The sequence below is a fragment of the Telopea speciosissima genome, chromosome 7 (genome assembly GCF_018873765.1).
Source record: "Telopea speciosissima isolate NSW1024214 ecotype Mountain lineage chromosome 7, Tspe_v1, whole genome shotgun sequence".
Classification (NCBI taxonomy): Eukaryota; Viridiplantae; Streptophyta; class Magnoliopsida; order Proteales; family Proteaceae; genus Telopea; species Telopea speciosissima.
In genome coordinates this window covers 7,765,232-7,786,257 of record NC_057922.1, presented here as the reverse complement: position 1 = coordinate 7,786,257, position 21,026 = coordinate 7,765,232, and the positions used below count along the sequence as shown (strand labels likewise).

Genomic DNA, 21,026 nt, shown 5'->3' with positions numbered 1-21,026 from the left:
CTTGAACTGATATATCAGAGCCAAATTCGAACGTTTAAGGGGAGTACGTAGCCTCCGAAGTTTTGTGTGTGATTTCAAGATATTAGTTTATTATTTTGTTTTTTCTACAATATTTTGTTTCCTCTTTTATTTAGGTTTCTTTTTACTTTGTAATTCGACCTCCTTATGTTGTTTTGAACGAAATAAAATCATCTTGAAGTTTATAACCTAATTGCTTTCTTTGCTCTTCTTCCTCATTAGAATTACGGTTTTAGTTACCTTGAGGATTTGAGGGTCGTGAGCGCCAGAACGATATCTAGGCCTCATACTTCCTACTGCTATCACTTATATTGGGAAAGAAACTGCACATGTGGCCAATCTAAGGCTCCATGATAATTTAGATCGGCTGCTATGCCACAGACCCTCCACATGGCTGAAAACACCCCTCTTTGCAAGCTTTTGAGACGTAAAGAAGCTGGCCTCAGTAACGAATTCACTTTCACATGGCAGTTTAGTTGGCAGCCCAAAAGGATTCCACAAATTAGGCATTCCATATTTTAGCTCAGAAGCACTAAAATAAAGCTCCTCATTTTTAACCATTTTTCAAAAACTAAAACCAACAATTTAACAGCTGAACATACATGTAGAGAACTAGTAAAATACAAAATGTACATGCTTGAGGAAGGGGAAAACAGACTAAAGAAATTGAGAAAAAAAATTGCAACAATTGTTATACATTCACATTTGAGATAATGGAATCCGTGGAGGAGGCATTTGATTCACAAGAAATTGCTAGATATGCTGAATTTGAGATAGCTTCATGAGCTTCATCAAGGTCCCGAGGTGGAGATGTTAAGGAGGGCTTGGGTGGCATTTGCAGAAGTTCTACACTGCCCTCTAGCATTTCTATGACTTTACTCATTGAAGGACGATCGTTAGGCTTCATTTGTATGCACCATAATGCAACTATAATCAGTTTCTTCACTATATCCTTTCCGTCCTCTGTTTCAGTCCCCAAATCCAATTCTTCTTCATGATCCAAACGATCATATATCCATGTTGGGAAGTAAATTTGGCTTGTATGATCGACAAATGGGTTGACATTTTTCCTTCTTCCAGCAATTTCCATCAATAACATTCCAAAGCTATAAACATCAGATTTATATGAAACTCCTCCAAATTTTCTGTAAAATAGTTCAGGAGCCATGTATCCTATTGTTCCTCGTGCAGCAGTTACAGATACAATACTATCATCGGTTGGGTAGAGTTTTGCAAGCCCAAAATCTGAAACTATTGGAGTAAAGTTCTCATCAAGAAGAATGTTGTGGGGCTTGATATCAAAATGTAAAATCCGCATATCACAACCTCGATGTAGATATTCAATTCCACGAGCAATTCCTATGGCAATGTCATACAACTTGTCCCAGCTTAGAGTGTTGCTTTTAGAATCTTGAGCAAATATATACTTATCTAGAGTTCCATTTGGCATGAATTCATATAGAAGAGCCCTCTTTGATTCCGCTGCACAGAATCCAATTAGTTGCACAACATTAATGTGATGAATCCTTCCAATTGTCGCAACTTCATTGATGAAGTCTTGCCCATTCCGTTTAGTCTTGCTCAACATCCTTACGGCAACCGGATGGCCGTTGAGAAGCACTCCTTTGTATACAGAGCCAAAGCCTCCTTGGCCTAATATTTCTTTGAAACATCTGGTCAACATCCAAATTTCCCAATATGAATACCTCATTGGCGTGTGATTCCTGTAGTTAGTGAAGAACTCTTCAATTCTGTCATCCATTGACAGATGTTTCCTGTGTAATTTGTAGATAACAAAGGCTGAGAGGCACAATATCCCAATTGATGTCCTTCCTATCATGATGTATCCTGCAGCAAAGCATGACAAATCATTAGACGACATCCTTGTTTGCTGATAAAAGCGCTAGGGATATCATCATAACTTCAGATGGTCTTACCAATTATCTTCATCACTTGGACAAATACAACTGTAAAAAAGAACAAAACCAACAATTTTAGGGACAATTTTTAATGAACCCTAAAAGTGACAAGGAAAACATGGAGAAAGGAGTTCTCACAAAGTATCTGAGGGAATACGTCTGCAAGGAGTTTTAAGATACCTGTATGATATAAATAGTCAAGCATAAGAAAGCCTGAAATACTTCAATTTTTGGGTTTTGTTCAGCTACTGAATATATTAAAACTTTGAATTCTAGTAGTGCCGCTGCTACTTACAGTGAGAAGACTGGAATGATCGGGGACATTCTTTAACTTAAGGATCTTCCCAAAGAAGGTATAAACCGTACAGCAAAGCCTTGTGAATTTCTGGATATGTGTGGTTCATCAGTATTGTCTCTGCTGACATAGGAGAATTATGTACAACTTTGCAGTTTGGTAGGAGTGCAGAGACTGGCATCCCAACAAGGACATATGAAAATGGGTGTGAGGAGCTTCCATTGATGCAAGGAGAGGTAGCTATGTAAGCTGTGTCATTCTTGACTGGTGACGAACAAGCCACGAATGTGATGCCTGTCATAACTGTTTCCAAACTGTAGACTGAATAATCAAGATAATCAGAGAAGTTAGAAAAGCGAGGCATAGAAGAGCAATTCCCTCTCTGTAAACCAGGGTCGACAATTCTGATAAGATTCTTGTGGTACATAATTTTATCCACGAAGTATTTTCTTGTGTAATCTTGATATGGCATATAATAATATCCATTGCTAGTCCAGAATTGCATATTCAAGCAGTTTGATTGTTTTCGCAATTGAGTTGGAATTTAGGGAATTTAGTACAGTTGTTGTTGGGATCAGTTTTCAAGTGAAATGGGTACTGGATGTTGAGAACATCACCGCAAGAGGGAGAAGAGTTGCACACTTCTCTATGGGCCTGGGCGGCGACATGGGCTGACTGAAAGTTAGTGAAGCAGAAGAAGAAGAAAACGAGAGAGAATTGTGGGGAGCTGATCCGGACTTGTGGGACCCATGCCCCATGAAGGGGTCAGACCTGTCTCCACCCGTTCCCATGTGGGGAGCTGATCCGGACATGTGGTGGGAGTTTAGATTTGCTCCCCACATGGGGACGTGTGGGGACAGATCTGAACCCTCCATGGGGTGTGGGACCCATGCCCCATGAAGAGGTCAGATCTGTCCCCACCCGTTCCCAAGTGGGGAGCTGAGGGGGGGGGGATGATTTGAGTCACATTACAAGTCAGACACGATTAGGGTAAATTTAGAAAACGTGTAGAGAAATAGTCCCCCACCCCCCACCCCCCAAGTTGGTTTTTGTAATTAGAAAAGACTAAAAGGGTGGCCACTCTAAAAGGGCAGATGCAGTAAAAATCCACATTATATGTAAGAAATTTGCACTGTTCACTATAAAATTTGACCCTGATGAGTATGTTTCGAGTCACATTGCAAGTCAGACACGATTTAAATGGTTCCAACTGTAACATTTAAGCACCTTCAAGGATACTTCGAAGCTTTGAAAAAATTGCCAAGGCATTACTTTGACCTTAGCACTATCTTTACTAGGTCCCAAGATATGATTAAGGTTCTCTCTTTCAAAGTAGTCCTAGGCTGTGTTTGGTATGCATTCTTGGAATGCAATTTATCATCTTAGAATGCGAAATCGACCTAAAATGCATTCAAAGAATGCATATCGAATGCAGCCTTAGTGTCTCATGCTCCAATGTTGAGTTTCAGCTTAAATAAAGTTAGCCAAGTAGCAATACTACCCATTGTAAAATCCAACTATGGAAGGATGGACTCGACAAACAATGCTTAGACTAGCATGAGGGTGCACACCCAAAAATGGAGAATATGTGAATGGAATTTGAGTTTGAAACTTGACATATGGTCCATGCTGACCATTTCCTAGATATCTAATAGCTAGAATTGTCACATTATCATTCCACATGGTAAACTATTTGTACAATTCATAGATTTCTCGTCCACCATGAAACTTACCATCCGCTGACTACTTATCTTTGCTACTATTCAGTAATGACTGCTAGATTTTGGCCTTGTGATCCCTCCAAGATAGCTGCTTCAGCCTCTGCCTCTGCCTCTGCCTCTCCGGGAGCTGTTGAAACAAAAGGGTTAGGTGGCATTTCCAAATTATCAATTTCTCCTTCCAACATCCGAATCACAGTATTCATTGAAGGGCGACCTGATGGGTACCACTGTATGCACCAAATTGCAACAATGGTCAATCTCCTTGCAATTTCAGTATCTTCATCTGCAATCATCCTCAAACCCAGCTCTTCCCCTTGATGTAGGCGATTATAAATCCATTCAGGGAAGTATACTTGGCTGGAGTGCTCCACTGAGACATCTATATTCTTCCTTCCTCCCACCATTTCAAGCAACAACATCCCAAAACTGTAAACATCTGATTTAGAGGAAACATTGGCAATGTTCCAGGAGAAGACTTCTGGTGCAATATAGCCCATTGTTCCCCTAGCAGCAGTCATCGATACATTGCTTTGACCTTTGGCACATAACTTTGCCAGCCCAAAATCAGAAACTTTGGGATTAAAATTTTTGTCTAGTAGAATATTGTGAGGCTTGATATCAAAATGGAGGATACGCTGGTCACAACCTTGATGAAGGTATTCAATTCCTCTCGCAATACCTATTGCAATGTCCTGAAGCTTCTCCCAATGTCGTAGAGGGTTGTTAGCATCACCTTCTGATGAGAATATGAATTTTGCTAGTGATTCATTGGGCATGAATTCATAGATCAAGGCTCTCTTGTATCCATCTGCGCAGTACCCAAGAAGACGAACCACATTGACATGGTGAATCCTACCGATGGTGCCCACTTCGTTGATAAAATCATCTCCATCACTGGCTGCTGGTTCTTTGGGGATCTTAACAGCAACAAGAATTCCATTTGAGAGCTCGCCTTTGAACACACTGCCATAGCCTCCTTGTCCTAATTTGCATTTAAATTGTTTAGTCATCTTCTTAACCTCTGAATAAGAGTATCTGGTGGGCTTGAGAGATTTGTAATCCTCCAAGAATTTCTCTATCTTGAGTTGATCTTCTCTTGCTTTCTCATTAGTCAATTTCCGCGACTTATAGACCTTAATAGAGACAACTGTTGCTGCTATGAGAATCAACAGGACTATGCTTACTCCTACACATAGACAAACAAAGCTAAATTTAGTAATTTACTGAACATAAACTTTCAATATCACGCATGAAGGCTGTATGCAGGCTACAGAAGAGGGTAGAGAGATTCACCTATGGCAACATCTTTTGCTAGTCCACCTGCACAAAAAGAGAACTTGATAATCACTCCTTGTAAAAATAACGACAACAACGAAGATAATAACAATGAGGATCATAATGATAACAGAAGAACAAGAAGTCATGAATTGGCCTTTGGAACCTGACGGTGTGAAGTTATAGTTGGGGTACAAAGGTGGAGGAGCTTCGTTCACATAGAAACATCCCAGCTCCTGAGTGGTTTTGTTCTTGAATCTGCATCTCTCTCCTACCTTGCGGCAATCACATCCCGGCAATTCCCATTTCAATGTCAAACCCGTGTCATAGTGTTGAAGGTGCATGTAATTATAACTGAAGTAAGGTTCTCTGTAACAAAAATCGAATCCACCGGTAGAGTTATATGTCATAATTGGAACTTTAACAGTTGCCATGATGTTGCAAGACTGTGGCAATGATGCCAAGTCAGAAGACGATTCCATGAAGACAATTGTATTTGACCCATTGCTCAAACAGGGCACCCGGTTGACGTTGCCAGTGGTAAAGTCAGTTGGGCAGGTAAAGAACGTGTAATTATTGGTGTCACAGGGGTAATAGAATGGAGAAGCAGATGTGGATGATGATGAGTTACTACTAGTATCAAACCCAAGGATGAATTCTGCAAGGCAATGTTTCCTGACGGATATGCTCTGAGGTGAATATGAGATGTCTTCAACAACCAACTCCCCAACAGATGGGAGTTGTAGGATGGTGTCTCCATCTTTGCAAGTCAGCTCAAACCCAGTTTTGTTGTATCCGCAGTGCTCAGGCTGTTGGTCCTTTATTCTGAATGGGAATTCGATACTGGGTCCATTAATCGAACACTTAGAAGGCTTGCAGTCATCATTTTGTTGCCCTACAGATAGTTGCAGAAGATAAACAGACCAAAGGAAGAGGAGGAAAAGGAAGCGGATGACCATCATCATCAATTCTTTCATCCCTACTTCCATTTTCTTTAAACCTGTTGAGGAACAAATTACAGCTCTTTGTGACTCAAAATGGATTGAAAAAAAAAAAACCCTAAAGAATTGAGGTTTGAATCTTATCACAAGTATAATGAAATACTTCCATATAAAGAATTTAAGAGATGTATGTGGGTTTTGCTAATTCCTCTGTAATCTTCTAAAGGAAGCTTCGTCTGTGTCGTTTAGAAATACCCACATGATCGTTACGAAAAAAACAAAAAAAATACCCATATGATAAGGAAGGCAGTTGTGAAGTCATTTCTAAACTTTAAAGCAGCCACGTTTGACGTGCCGACCCACCTCAGCAATTTTTCCAAGCTTCGAAGTATCCTTGAAGGTGTTTAAATGTAAAAAATGGGCACCATGAAACCATGTTTGACTAATGAGGCCACTTTCTCAACATGATTTTTAAATGTACTATGCCGACACTAGGCTGTTGGAATTTTCAAATCTCTTACCAATTTCATAAGGTTAAGTTTAGGTCATACTATCAAAGGGAACACTTGATCATATCTTCAATATTTTTTTTACAGATCCTCAATCTCCGCATGCTTGTTTGAAATATAATTATTAACAACCCAATGGGAGAGACTTTGTCTTTTACTTGATTTCCCTTGAAAACTCCGATTCAGCCCCCCTCCTCCCCCACTCAAAGTAAAAAATAAATAAATGAAAAGAGAGGCTAACTCACAATGGCATTGAAAGGAGCCTGTTGCATTAGAAAAATCTCAAGGTCTTTTAAGATACTGGGCAATTGTTCATGATTATATTCCTGAGGTGTACAGAGAGATTTGATAACTCCCAGCATAACCAATCTTACTATTTATGGTTTAGCATAGCATCCTGTTGATATGATAGAGAAAGAGGAAATAGACTATTAACACTGCAGAATGTCACTTTGTCAGGATTGAAAATCCAGCCTGGTTGATGTTTAAACAAGACAAGGGTTGGAAAATTCTTAATGCCAAAAAGGACATGACGTAACAGGATTGTTCAATACAGCACATATAGCAGCAATATGGAGATCAATGACGACTGATGGTCAACAAAATCAACTCAACTTTACACTAAATCAAACAAGGAATTGTTAGGTGAGGGTTGAATCAACATCTGAGATATGTATGACATATATTTGACATGTGGCTAATCCATAAGGGACCCTAGCTATCAATAAGATTGGAAACAGCCACATGATCAGCCATCTTTCCCTTCTCTTGCTCCATATTTGATGTTTCAAATGTAGTCTTATAAAAACTGTTGTGGATGTTCTGTTTTGTAGAGTACAAGGAAATTTTGAACAGATACAATGCTAAATATGGACACTGTTGGATTGATTTCGATGTTCTTCTCCTCGAACAGATTATTTGATTCTTAGACATTGCTCATTGAAAGATAAGTTTTGCATTAGTTTTTGTGGTAGAGATCAATTTGGAGATCCTAAAGGCAAGTCAGTTGCCTTTCTCTTCCATGTGGGAAGTTTCAGCCCTTTAGTCTTGCCCCACAGGGCAAAAGCAACTTTTTTTTTTTAAAAAAAAAATATAAGTTTAACAACATTCAAGGGTTTAATCTGAGAGCAAAAATGGATCACAAGGATAGACCAAGGCATTTATATTGGCAAAGGAACTGTAGATGTAGCCACACTAAAGGCTCCTTGATAATTTGTATGGACTGATCTGCCACCAACCTTCCACATAGCTGAAACACCCCTCTTTGCAGACTTCTGAGACCTCAATAGGATTTACAGTGACTAATTAACCTTCCACGTGGCAGTATAGTTGGCAGCCAATAAGGGTTCCACTAATTAGGCATTCCATATTTTAACTCAGAAGCACTACCCCATATGGCAAAATAAAGCCCCTCATTTTTAGTCATTTTTTAAAATTTAAAACCAACAATTTAACTGCTGAACATACAAGTAGAGAACTACTAAAATACAAAGCATATATGTTAGAGGAAAGGGGGAAACAGATTAAAGAGATTTAAAAAAAAAAAAAAAAAGTGTCATGCAATAAATTGTTATACATTCACATTTGAGATAATGGAGTCCGTGAAGGAGGCATTTGATTCCCAAGAAATTGTTTGATGTGCGGAATCTGAGATAGCTACATGAGCTTCATCAAGAGATGTTAAGGAGGGCTTGGGTGGCATTTGCAGAAGTTCCACACTGCCCTCTAGCATTTCTATGACTTTGCTCATTGAAGGACGATCGTTAGGCTTCATTTGTATGCACCATAATGCAACTATAATCAGTTTCTTCACTGTATCCTTTTCATCCTCTGTTTCAGTCCCCAAATCCAAGTCTTCTTCTTGATCCAACCGATCATATATCCATGTTGGGAAGTAAATTTGGCTTGAGTTATCAACAAGTGAGTTGATGTTTTTCCTTCTTCCAGCAATTTCCATCAATAACTTTCCATAACTATAAACATCAGACTTATACGAAACTCCTCCTAAATTTCTGTAAAATAGTTCAGGAGCCATGTACCCTATTGTCCCTCGTAGAGCAGTTACAGATACAATACTATCATCGGTTGGGTAGAGTTTTGCAAGCCCAAAATCTGAAACTTTTGGAGTAAAGTTCTCATCAAGAAGAATGTTGTGAGGCTTGATATCAAAGTGTAAAATCCGCATATCACAACCTTGATGTAGATATTCAATCCCACGAGCAATACCTATAGCAATCTCATACAACTTGTCCCAGCTTAGATTGTTTCTTTTAGAATCTTGAGCAAATATATACTTATCCAGAGATCCATTAGGCATGAATTCATATAGAAGGGCCCTCTTAGATCCTGCTGCGCAAAACCCAATTAGTTGCACAACATTAATGTGATGAATCCTTCCAATAGTAGCAACTTCGTTGATGAAGTCTTGCCCATTCCCTTTAGTCTTGCTCAACATCTTTACTGCAACCGGATGGCCGTTGGGAAGCACTCCTTTGTATACAGAGCCGAAGCCTCCTTGGCCTAATTTTTCTTTGAAACGTCTGGTCATCTTCCAAATTTCCCAATATGAATACCTCATTGGCGTGTGATTCCTGTAGTTATTTAAGAACTCTTCAATTCTGGCATCCATTGACAGATGTTTCCTGAGTAATTTGTAGATCAGAAAGGGTATTAGCCACAATATCCCAAGTGATGCCCTTCCTATCATGATAAACGCTGCAGCAAACATAAAAAAGCATGTCATTTCATTAGGCAGTATTGCTGATAAATGCACTAGAGATACCGTATATTCAGATAGTCTTACCTACTATCACCATCACTTGGACAAATACAACTGTAGAAGGAACAACATCAACAATTTTAGGGACAATTTGAAATGAACCCTAGAAGTGACAAGGAAAACTTGGAGAAAGGATCTCTAAAGCTCTTACCAAGTACCTGACGAAATACATCTGCAAGGAGCTTTAAGAAACCTGTATGATACAAAATAGTAGCATCAGAAAGCCTGAAATACTTGCAGATGGGTTTAATTCAGCTACTGAACATTAATTTGACTATCAAATATACTACTCAAAATCATGGATATAGAATTAATATTCAAAACTTGTGAGTTCTAGTAGTGCCGCTGCTACTAACAGTGAGAAGAGTGGAATGGTCGGGGACATTCCTTAACATAAGGATCTCCCCAACGAAGGTAAAAACCGGACAGTAAAGCCTGGTGAACTTCTGGGTATGTGTGGTTCAGAATTCCCTTTGCTGATCTGGGAGAGCTACGTACAACGTTGCAGTTTCGGTGGAGGTCAGAGACTGTCTTCTCAAGAAGGACATACGAATATGGCACTGAGGAACTTCCATTGAGGCAAGGAGAGGTAGATATGTAATCTGTGTCGTTCTTGACAGGTGACGAACAACCCACGAATATGATGCCATTCCCTATTGATTCCAACGTGTAGGCTGAAGAATAAAGCTTATCAGAGAAGTTAGAAAAGAGAGGCGAAGAAGAGCAATTCCCTCTCTGTAAACCAGGATCGACAATTCGGATAAGATTCTTGTGGTATAAGATTTCATCCACTAAGTATATTCTTGTGTAGACTGAAGACCACGGATAATAGTTCTCGGATTTCAAGAATTGCAGATTCAAGAGAGTTTGATTGTTTTCGCAGTTGAGTTGGAATTCAGGGAATTTAGTACAATTGTTGTTGGGATCAGATTGCAAGTGAAAAGGGTACTGGATGTTGAGAACATCACCGCAAGCGGGAGAAGAGTTGCAGACTTCTCCCTGGGGGGCGACATGGGCTAATTGAAAGTTGAAGAAGAAGAAAACGAGAGCAGCGAAAGAAGGAACAAAGGGTGCCCCTATCATGTTGAACTGAAATTGAGATTTCAGAGAACTCGCCAAAGGAACTCCTTTTCCTTTGTATACAAGAGTTACAGAGTACAAAGGGAAAACAAGCTACTGCAATGGACGAGTAGTTTGGTGTGTGAAGATCAAGTATTTAGTTTAAGGACTTTGACTGGTAAAAATTTTCGTTTTGACATCCTCATGGCCTTTATCCAAACCATTGTCTTTGCCAGAACGAGCCTCCCCTCAATTTGGATCCTCTACTGCGGAGCTGCCCCGTCCTGCTGCGTTGCACAGCCAATAAGGCAAAAAATGACCGCTTTACCCTTATCCAAACACCTTGTCCAAGTGAAGGTAAAGCGATCATTTCCCACCTTGTTGTGTCTACGCACAACACCGCGGGACAGCTTGGCAGTAGAGGATCTGGAATTGCCTCCCGTTAGCCTCTATCAATTCAAAACAGTGGAGCTGATAAGCTCTCCAACAACTCCAGAAGTCTAGGTCAGGCCGCCTATGCAGCTTTTCTAAGCCTTGGATCGCTCTCTGAGGCCCAATAATTAGTCATCTTCGTCGGGTGATTAAATAAATAAAGGGTTGGTCCGAATCTGGTCAGTAATATAAAGATTTGGACTTGGACTGGCCGATTATATACCTCCTTTTGTGTTTTAATTATTTGTTTAGTCCCCCACAACTTATCCGAATTTTTGAATTGATGACTTCACTAACTCATTGTTCCCCTAGCAGCTGTCAGCATTGACTTTTGGCACATAACTGTGCTAACCCAAAATCAAATATTTTGGGATTAAAACTTGTGTCTAGTAGAATATTGTGAGTCTTGATATCAAAATGGAGGATACTCTGGTCACAACTTTGATGAAGGTATTCAATTCCTATCGCTACACTTATTGCAATTTCCTGAAGCTTCTCCCAGGTTCATTGAGGGTTGTTACTAGTGAATCATTGGGCATGAATTCATAGATCAATACTCTCTTGTATCTATCTGTGCGGTACCAAGAAGATGAACCACATTGACATGGTGAATCCTACCGATGGTGCCCTCTTCATTGATAAAATCATCTCCATCAGTTGCTGGTAATTTGAGGATCTTTACAGAAACAAGAATTTCATTTGAGAGCTCTCCTTTGAACACACTGCCACAGCCTCCTTGTCCTAATTTGCATTTAAATTCTGTAGTCATCTTCTTAATCTCAGAATAAGAGAATCTGGTGGGCTTGAGAGACTTGAAATCCTCCAGGAATTTCTCAAGCTTGAGTTGATCTTCTCATGCTGTCTTGTTGGCCAATTTTCGCAACTTGTAGACCTTAATAAAGACAACTGTTGCTGCTATGAGAACCAACAAGGCTATGCTTACAACTCCTGTGCATAGACAGAAAAACTAAATTTGCTGAACACAGAATTTTTATATCATTTATCATTTATGGCATGAAAGTGTAGGGCTGTATGCAGCTACACAAGAAGGTAGAGAGATTCACCAGATAACTTGATAATCAGCATCATTTGGCTTAAGAGGATTAAAAACAACAAAATCACTCCTTAGTAAAAATAACAATTATAGCGACGGCAACAGCAAAGATGATCACGAGGAAGATCATAATAATAACAGAAGAACAAGAGGTCATAATAGTCAGGTGCCACGGTGCAGGAGCTTTGTACTCATAGAAATATCCCAGCTACCAAGTGGTTTTGTTCTTGAATGTGCATCTCTCTCCTACCTTGCTGCAGTTACACCCTGGCACTTCCCATTTCAAACTCAAACTAGTGAAATCTTTTTGAAGGTATTTGAGATGAAAGAATTTGGAACAATTTATCCAGGAAGGATCCCTATAATCCCCAGTGCATACAGACCCATCGATGAGGTATGCAGGATAATCGTCCCAGTCAGGATTGCTGTAATAACCTTGGTAACCATAAGTATATTCATATGGCACAATTGGAACTGCAACAGTTGCCATGACGTTACAAGACTACGGCAACAATGCCAGGTCAAAAGACAATTCCATGAAGGCAATTGTATGTAAACTAGGTACTCGGAAGATGCCGAAAGCATCGGATGTAAAGTGAGTTGGGCAGCTAAAGAACAGGTAATTCTTTGCGTTACAGAAGTAATGGAATGGAGAAGAAGATGTGGATGATGAGCTATTACTAGCATCAAACCCAAGGATGAATTCTGCGAGGCAATGTCTCCCAACAGATATGCTGTGTTGAATACGAGATGTCAAAAACAAGCAACTCCCCAACAGATGGAAATCATATGATGGTGTCCCTATCCTTGCAAGACAGTTCAAACCCAGGGAATCCACAGTGGTCAGGCTGTTGGTCCTTTATTTGGAATGGGAATTCAACACTAGGTCCACCATACACATGACACTGAGAAGGATTGCTGTCATCCTCTTGCCCTACAGATTGTTGCAGAAGATGAAGAGACCAAAGGAAGAGAAGGAAGTGGCAGATCATCAATTCCCTCATCTATGCTTGTATCACTTTGCAACTAAAATGGAAAATCTAAAACTAGTCAACATTGAGTGGAAAGAGATAAAGATTGGTGTGCATGTAGAAATGAAAATAAAAACAAGGGTTGAACTTCCCTACCTCAGGATTGAGGTTTGAATCTCATCACAAGCAGATTGAATGCTTCTATATAAGAAATAGAGATAGATGTTGGTTCTTCTACATCCTCTGTTTCTAGAGGAAGACCATATATAAGACAGTTGTGAACTCATTTCTAAACTTTGAAGCAGCCATGTTTGAAGTGCCAACACCTTTGTAACGACTAATTAGGTATTCTCTGAATGAGAGTATCAAATTCATTACTTTGGGATCTATTGAAGATAGGGGTAAGGTCATCCTGTCAATATGAGTTGAAAGTTATGCCTTGCAAATTTTTCAGAGTGTGGATGGACTACTCGAAGGAGGAGACAACACTAGTGAGGACTGGGAGAGACAAAAACCTTGAAGCTGCTTTTCAGTTTCCATAAGGCTTGTTGAGTTCCCTCTGTCAAGATGAAGACTATTTAGGCAGTGTTTGGTATGCATTCTTGGAATGCATTCCAAGTGGATTTTGCATTCTCAGATTATAAAAATAGTGGTTTTTATTGCCCAAGAATGCAAAATCGAACTAGAATGCACTCCAAGAATGCATACCAAACACAGCATAAGTTTCAGCCCTTTCGTGATCTCCTCCCACTGGGCAAAAGCAACTGTTTGTTTTTGTTTCAAGCCTAGTTATTGAAGTCTAAGAACATTCAAGTAATTTAATTCTGAGAATAAAAAATGGATCACAAACATAGACAAAGGCACTGATATTGCTGAAGGAACTGCACATGTGGCCAATCTAAAGGCTCCTTGATAATTTGAATGGAGTGATCTGCCACCAACCCTTCACATTGATGAAAACATCCTGCTTTGCAAGCTTTTGGGAGATCCACAACCTTAGTAGAATTTACAGTGGATCACCAAGAGAGAAGATGGCCTGACTGACCAATTAGCTTCCATGTGCAGTTTAGTTGGCAGCCCATAAGGGTTCCACATATTAGTCATTCCATATTTTAGCTCAGAAGCACTACTCCATGAGTCAAAATAAAACCCTTCCTTTATAGTCATTTTTCAAAATTTAAAACCAACAATTAACAGCTGAACAGATAAAATGCAGAACTAGTAAAATACAAAAATTATACAATTGATCCAAATGATCCCCTATTTAGCTGATACAACTGAGATGGAGTCCATGGAGGAGGATATTAATTCAGAAGAAATTGCCAAATGAATGGTGGAATCTGAGATAGCTTCATGAGCTTCATCAAGATCCCGAGGTGGAGATGTAAAGCCGGGCTTGGGTGGCATTTGCAGAAGTTCTACACTGCCCTCTAGCATTTCTACAACTTTGCTCATTGAAGGACGATCATTAGGCATCATTTGTATGCACCATAGTGCAACTATAATCATTTTCTTCACTATATCCTTTTCATCCGCTGTTTCAGTCCCCAAATCCAAGTCTTCTTCTTGATCCAAGCGATCATATATCCATGTTGGGAAATAACTTTGGCTTGAATTATCGACAAGTGGGTTGACATTTTTCCTTCTTCCAGCAATTTCCATCAATAACATTCCATAACTATAAACATCAGACTTATATGAAACTCCTCCTAATTTTCTGTAAAATAGTTCAGGAGCCATGTACCCTATTGTTCCTCGTAGAGCAGTTAGAGATACAATACTATCATTGGTTGGGTAGAGTTTTGCAAGCCCAAAATCTGAAACTTTTGGAGTAAAGTTCTCATCAAGAAGAATGTTGTGAGGCTTGATATCAAAGTGTAAAATCCGCATATCACAACCTCGATGTAGATATTCAATCCCACGAGCAATACCTATGGCAATCTCATACAACTTGTCCCAGCTTAGATTGTTTCTTTTAGAATCTTGAGCAAATATATACTTATCCAGAGATCCATTAGGCATGAATTCATATAGAAGAGCCCTATTCGATCCTGCTGCGCAGAATCCAATTAGTCGCACAACATTAATGTGATGAATCCTTCCAATAGTCGCAACTTCGTTGATGAAGTCTTGCCCATTCCCTTTAGTCTTGCTCAACATCTTTACTGCAACCGGATGGCCGTTGGGAAGCACTCCTTTGTATACAGAGCCAAAGCCTCCTTGGCCTAATTTTTCTTTGAAACGTCTGGTCATCTTCCGAATTTCCCAATATGAATACCTCATTGGCGTGTGATTCCTGTAGTTGGTTAAGAACTCTTCAATTCTGGCATCCATTGACAAATGTTTCCTGAGTAATTTGTAGATCAAAAAGGGTAATAGCCACAATATCCCAAGTAATGCCCTTCCTATCAGGATAATCGCTGCAGCAAACATAAAAAAGCATGGCATTTCATTAGGCAGTCTTGCTGATAAATGCACAAGGGGATGAGGGATACCTTATCTTCAGATGGTCTTACCTACAAACGCCATCACTTTGAAAAATATAACTGTAAAAGAACAAAATCAACAATTTTAGGAACAACTTTAGATGAACCTTAAAAGTGACAAGGAAAACATGGAGAAAGGATTTCTAAAGCTCTTACCAGGAATATGAGAAATTGCATCTACAAGGAGTATTAAGAAACCTGTATGATACAAACAATCGCATCAGAAAGTCTGAAATACTTAAATTTGGGTATAGTTCAGCTACTGATTAGAAATTTTGACTGGCATATATACTACTCAAAATCATGGATATAGAATATTCAAAACTTTGAATTCTGATACTAACAATGAGAAGAGTGGAATGGTTGGGGACAATATTCCTCAACACTAGGATTGTCTTCCCAACGAAGGTAAAAACCGGACAGCAAAGCCTGGTGAATTTCTGGGTATGTGTGGTTCAGAATTCTCTTTGCTGGAGTGGGAGAGCTACGTATAAGTCTGCAGTTTCGGTGGATGTCAGAGAGCGTCTTCTCAAGGAGGACATACGAATATGGCAGTGAGGAGCTTTCATTAAGACAAGGAGAGGTAGATATGTAATCTGTGTCATTCTTGACTGGTGACGAACAACCCACGAATATGATGCCATTCTCATTTGATTCAAACGTGTAGACTGAACTGAAACGAGGGAAGGAAGAGAAGAGAGTCTGAGAAGAGCAATTCCCTCTCTGTAAACCAGGATCGACAATTCGGATAAGCTTCTTGTGGTATAAGATTTCATCCACGAAATATTTTCTTGTGTAGTATCCTTTGAATGAATAGGTCGAATCAGAGCGATCGTATTGCCAGAATTGCAGATTTAAGACAGTTCGATTATTCTCGCAATTGAGTTGGTATCCAGAGAATTTAGTACAGTTGCTGTTGGGATCATTTTTCAAGTGGAAAGGGTACTGGATGTTTAGAACATCACCGCAAGAGGGAGAAGAATTGCACACTTCGCTCTGGGCGGCGACATGGACTGATTGAAAGTTGATGATGAAGCAGGAGAAGAAGCAGAAGAAAATGAGAGAGGCAAAAGAAGAAACAAAGGGTAACCAAGTCATGTTGAATCGAACTAAGATTCGAGAGAACTCGCTCGAAGGGACTCCTTTTTCCCTTCTTCGTATACAAACTATTGGGCTACAAAGTGAGTTCTTGCTTTCGCTCCTCTGTTCTGGACTCTGGACTCTGGACTCTGGACTCTGGAGTGGTATTAACTACAAAACTACCAAGGGAAACCAAGCTATTGCCGTGGACGAGTAGAGTTTGGTGTGGTTCGAGGAAATCAGAAATTTAGTTATGAACTTCGACTGCTAACGAATTTAGTTGGGGGAGTCAACTCGAAACTTTGAAAAAGCTGGTCACAGTGTTTAATGATTCCAAATACTCCAAAGGTAACGTCGTCTGGTAGTACCGTGGTTGGAGCGTGTCGGCAAGTTTTGTCGCTAAGGATTCTGCTGTGGTGGTGCTAGGCCCTGGGATCTTCTTCTTTTTTTAAGGCCCTTTTGTTTAACGAAGAGAATAGGGTGAGACTGTTGGGATTAAAAAAGTCCTTGCTGCCTTGCAGTTCGGATTTGAGAACTCGACATGTTGAAAAATACTGCATGCAATGGTGCAAAATCAATTGACCCTTTTTTTATTAATTTTTTTGATATCAGCTCCCAGGTCTGAACTGTAAGGCAACGCAAGATTAAGATACTGTACAGGATTTTTAGGGTGAATGTTGTGGGATTCCCACAATGTAGTAAGTTGGGGAATCACGGACCAGATGTAGGACTTTTACTTTTATCATAAACAACAGTCAAAGTCCTTTGTTTTTTGTGAGACTTTGAATAACATGGATGTAGAATTTTCGAGTAATACATCAACTTTCTCGCCCCAATTCTCCCACTCCACCTAAAAATCCCTGTCAAAGAGCGGGGCCAAATTTTTTACAATATTTAATGTTCTTAGTGGGTTGGGCCAAATTTTTCTCATTTATTAATTTTCTTGGTGGGTTGGTCTTCTTTCTCTCATTCATTTTCACTCCCAGCCACACTCACTCATCCTCTCATATTTTCAATCATGAAGGCAAGATTTGATATTGGATACCTTCTCACAAACGTTATCTGATTGGTATCTGTATCGTATCGATTTGATGATCTAGCGAGATGGCTCCATGTCGATATGATGATTTAATGTTCTTAGTGGGTTGGGCCAAATTTTTCTCATTTATTAATTTTCTCGGTGGGTTGGTCTTCTTTCTCTCATTCATTTTCACTCCCAGCCACACTCACTCATCGTCTCATATTTTCAATCATGAAGGCAAGATTTGATATCGGATACCTTCTCACAAACGTTATCTGATTGGTATCTGTATCGTATCGATTTGATGATATAGCGAGATGGCTCCATGTCGATATGATGATTTAGAGATTTGGCCGTATGGTGCCCTAGTAATGATTTGGCGCAATAGGGAGTGATATGATGATATATATGATGATTTAGTAATTTGGCAATTTGGCAATATGGTAGTATGGCAGCGATTTGGCAATTTGACTCCATGATGACGATATGCCTATTTAGTGATATAACATCATAGCAACGATTTGACAATATGATAATTAACAATTTTGCGATTTGACACCATGTTAGCAATTTGAAGATTTGACACCATGACAGCGATTTGGCGATATTAATATTGATCACAATATCATTTCTAATATCGAAACCACCAATACCCAATCCGATGTGGTGCTTTAAAACCTTGGTGGATTGGAACAATTATCCGCATAAATAACAACACCCACATTGATGCACTGCATTGGCGTATAGTATAGTCCAAGTTCCAGCCACAAGGAATAGGGTGTAGTTCATGTGTTCATAGATTGGATGGTTATGAATTATGGTTGTCCTATAAAAAAAATGGATTAAATAAATATAAATATAAAATATATAGAATAAAAGAAGTGTCAAAATACCTCCTTTTGGGTTATACACTTATACTTACTTCGTCTCCCACAACTGTTAAGGTATTTTTGAAAAACAAATGACTGAAAAAACTATAATCTCACATTGAATTTGAATGAGAGTGGAATGACGTTTATTTACTAGAATGAGAATTACAAAGGTATTTCTACCCAAAAAAAAGAATTACAAAGATATTTTCTCTCAAAAGTATTTGTCATTTCTTTTATGACAAAATGTGAAATCAAGTTTATTTGAGCTTTCTAGATTTTAGTCTTTGGGCTTTGTACACAACATACCAGAGCTTGTGAACTTTGGAACTACAACAATTTATTGTTGATAGTTTGGGTATCTTTGCTATTATTCAGTGATGACTGATAAATTTGTGTCTTGGGATCCCTCCAAGATTGTTGCCTCTCCTGGAGGTCTTGAAACATAGACTCTTGCATCAGCTTCTGCCTGTCTTGGAGCCGTTGAAACAAAGGGGTTAGGCGGCATTTCCAAGTTATCAATTTCTCCTTCCAACATCCGAATCACAGTTCTCATTGAAGGTCGACCTGATGGGTACCACTGTATGCACCAAGTTGCAACAATAGCCAATCTCCTTGCAATTTCAGCATCTTCTTCTGCAACTATCCTCAAACCCAGCTCTTCCCCTTGATGTAGGCGATTATAAATCCATTCAGGGAAGTATGCTTGTCTTGAGTGCTCCACTGAGGCATCTACATTCTTCTTTCCTCCCACCATTTCAAGCAACAAAATCCCAAAACTGTAAACATCTGATTTAGAGGAAGCATTACCAAAGTTCCTGGAGAGAACTTCTGGTGCAATATAACCCATTGTTCCTCTAGCAGTTCTCATCGATACATTACTTTGACCTTTGGCACATAACTTTGCTAACCCAAAATCAGAAATTTTGGGATTATAATTTTTGTCTAGTAGAATATTGTGAGGCTTGATATCAAAATGGAGGATACGCTGGTCACAACCTTGATGAAGGTATTCAATTCCTCTCGCTATACCTATTGCAATGTCCTGAAGCTTCTCCCAGTGTCGCAGAGGGTTGTTGGCATCTTCTGAGAAGATGAATTTCTCTAGTGATTCATTGGGCATGAATTCATAGATCAATGCCCTGTTGTATCCATCTGCGCAATACCCAAGAAGACGAACCACATTGACATGGTGAATCCTACCGATGGTGCCCACTTCGTTGATAAAATCATCTCCATCACTAGTTGGATCTTTGAGGATCTTTACAGCAACAAGAATTCCATTTGAGAGCTTCCCTTTGAAGACACTGCCATAAGCTCCTTGTCCTAATTTGCATTTTAATTTTTTAGTCATCTTCTTAATCTCAGAATAAGAGTATCTGGTGGGCTTGAGAGACTTGTAATCCTCCAGAAATTTCTCAACTTTGAATTGATCTTCTCTTGCTTTCTTGTTGGCCAATTTCCGTGACTTGTAGACTTTAATCGAGACAACTGCCGCTACTATGAGAACCAACAGTGCCATGCTTACTCCTGCACATAGACAAACAATGCTAAATTCACTGAACACAGACTTTATATTTCGCGCATGATATGAAATGTGTATGACTGTATGCAACTACAAAAGAGGGTAGAGAGATTCACCTATGGCAACAGCTTTTTCTAATTCACCAGCACAAAAAATAGAATTTTGATAATCAGCATCGTTTGAATTCGAGAGGATTAAAAACAACAAAACAGTAGAACAATAATAAGTCATGATTTCACCTTTGGAACCTGATCGTGTGAGGCCATAATCGTCGGGGTACCGAGGTGGAGGAACTTCTTTCACATAGAAACATCCCAGCTCCTGAGTGGTTTTGTTCTTGAATCTGCATCTCTCTCCTACCTTGCTGCAGTTACATCCAGGAAGTTCCCATTTCAAACTCAAACCCGTGAGATACTCTTTGAGGTAGTCGGGATAATTGAAGATGCCCATTGAATTAGTGCATTTATCGTCATAGTCATATGGCACCATTGGAGCTGTAACACTTGCGATGACGTTGCAAGACTTAGGGTTCAATGCCAGGCCAGAAGACGATTCCATGAAGCCAACTGTATGTGACTTATTGCTTAAACAGGGCACTTGGGTGATGCTGCTGGTATCGGAGTTAGCGTCAGTTGGGCAGTCAAAGAACATGTAACTCTCCGTCTTACAAAAGTAATGGAATGGAGAAGATGAGCTATTATCATCAAACCCGAGGATGAATTCTGCAAGGCAATGTTTCTGAACATATATGCTCTGTTTTGAATACGAGATGTTAAAAACAAGCAATTCACCAACAGATGGGAGTTGTAGGATGGTGTCTCCATCTTTGCAAGTCGGCTCAAACCCAGTTTTGTTGTATCCGCAGTGCTCAGGCTGATTGTTCTTTAAGCGAAATGGAAATTCGATACTGGGCCCATACCTCGAACACTGTGAAGGCACGCAGTCATCCTCTTGCCCTAAAGATTGTTGCAGAAGATGAAGAAACCAAAGGAAGAGACAAAGGAAACGGATCATCATCATCACCAAAACTGATCAAAATTGAGCTAGTGGAAACTGGAAAAGATAGATAAAA

At 39.5% G+C, this 21,026-nt stretch overlaps 4 protein-coding genes across 4 annotated transcripts; all 4 read right to left on the bottom strand.

Moving 5' to 3' along the window:
- Positions 1-704: 704 nt before the first annotated feature.
- LOC122668145 (rust resistance kinase Lr10-like) lies at positions 705-1,983 on the bottom strand. Its single transcript, XM_043864731.1, has 2 exons — positions 1,956-1,983; positions 705-1,866 (listed from the first exon to the last, which is right to left on the bottom strand). The coding sequence occupies exons 1-2, from the start codon at positions 1,966-1,968 to the stop codon at positions 710-712; spliced, it is 1,170 nt and encodes a 389-aa protein (XP_043720666.1). The 5' UTR covers positions 1,969-1,983; the 3' UTR covers positions 705-709.
- A 1,983-nt stretch (positions 1,984-3,966) lies between these two features.
- LOC122668143 (rust resistance kinase Lr10-like) lies at positions 3,967-20,973 on the bottom strand. Its single transcript, XM_043864729.1, has 3 exons — positions 20,194-20,973; positions 5,247-5,273; positions 3,967-5,139 (listed from the first exon to the last, which is right to left on the bottom strand). The coding sequence occupies exons 1-3, from the start codon at positions 20,969-20,971 to the stop codon at positions 3,992-3,994; spliced, it is 1,953 nt and encodes a 650-aa protein (XP_043720664.1). The 5' UTR covers positions 20,972-20,973; the 3' UTR covers positions 3,967-3,991.
- Positions 8,074-9,510, bottom strand: LOC122668146 (rust resistance kinase Lr10-like). The gene is made up of 2 exons (XM_043864732.1): positions 9,482-9,510; positions 8,074-9,393 (listed from the first exon to the last, which is right to left on the bottom strand). The coding sequence occupies exons 1-2, from the start codon at positions 9,492-9,494 to the stop codon at positions 8,249-8,251; spliced, it is 1,158 nt and encodes a 385-aa protein (XP_043720667.1). The 5' UTR covers positions 9,495-9,510; the 3' UTR covers positions 8,074-8,248.
- Positions 9,538-10,545, bottom strand: LOC122668147. The gene is made up of 2 exons (XM_043864733.1): positions 9,814-10,545; positions 9,538-9,650 (listed from the first exon to the last, which is right to left on the bottom strand). The coding sequence occupies exons 1-2, from the start codon at positions 10,538-10,540 to the stop codon at positions 9,538-9,540; spliced, it is 840 nt and encodes a 279-aa protein (XP_043720668.1). The 5' UTR covers positions 10,541-10,545.
- Positions 20,974-21,026: the final 53 nt, after the last annotated feature.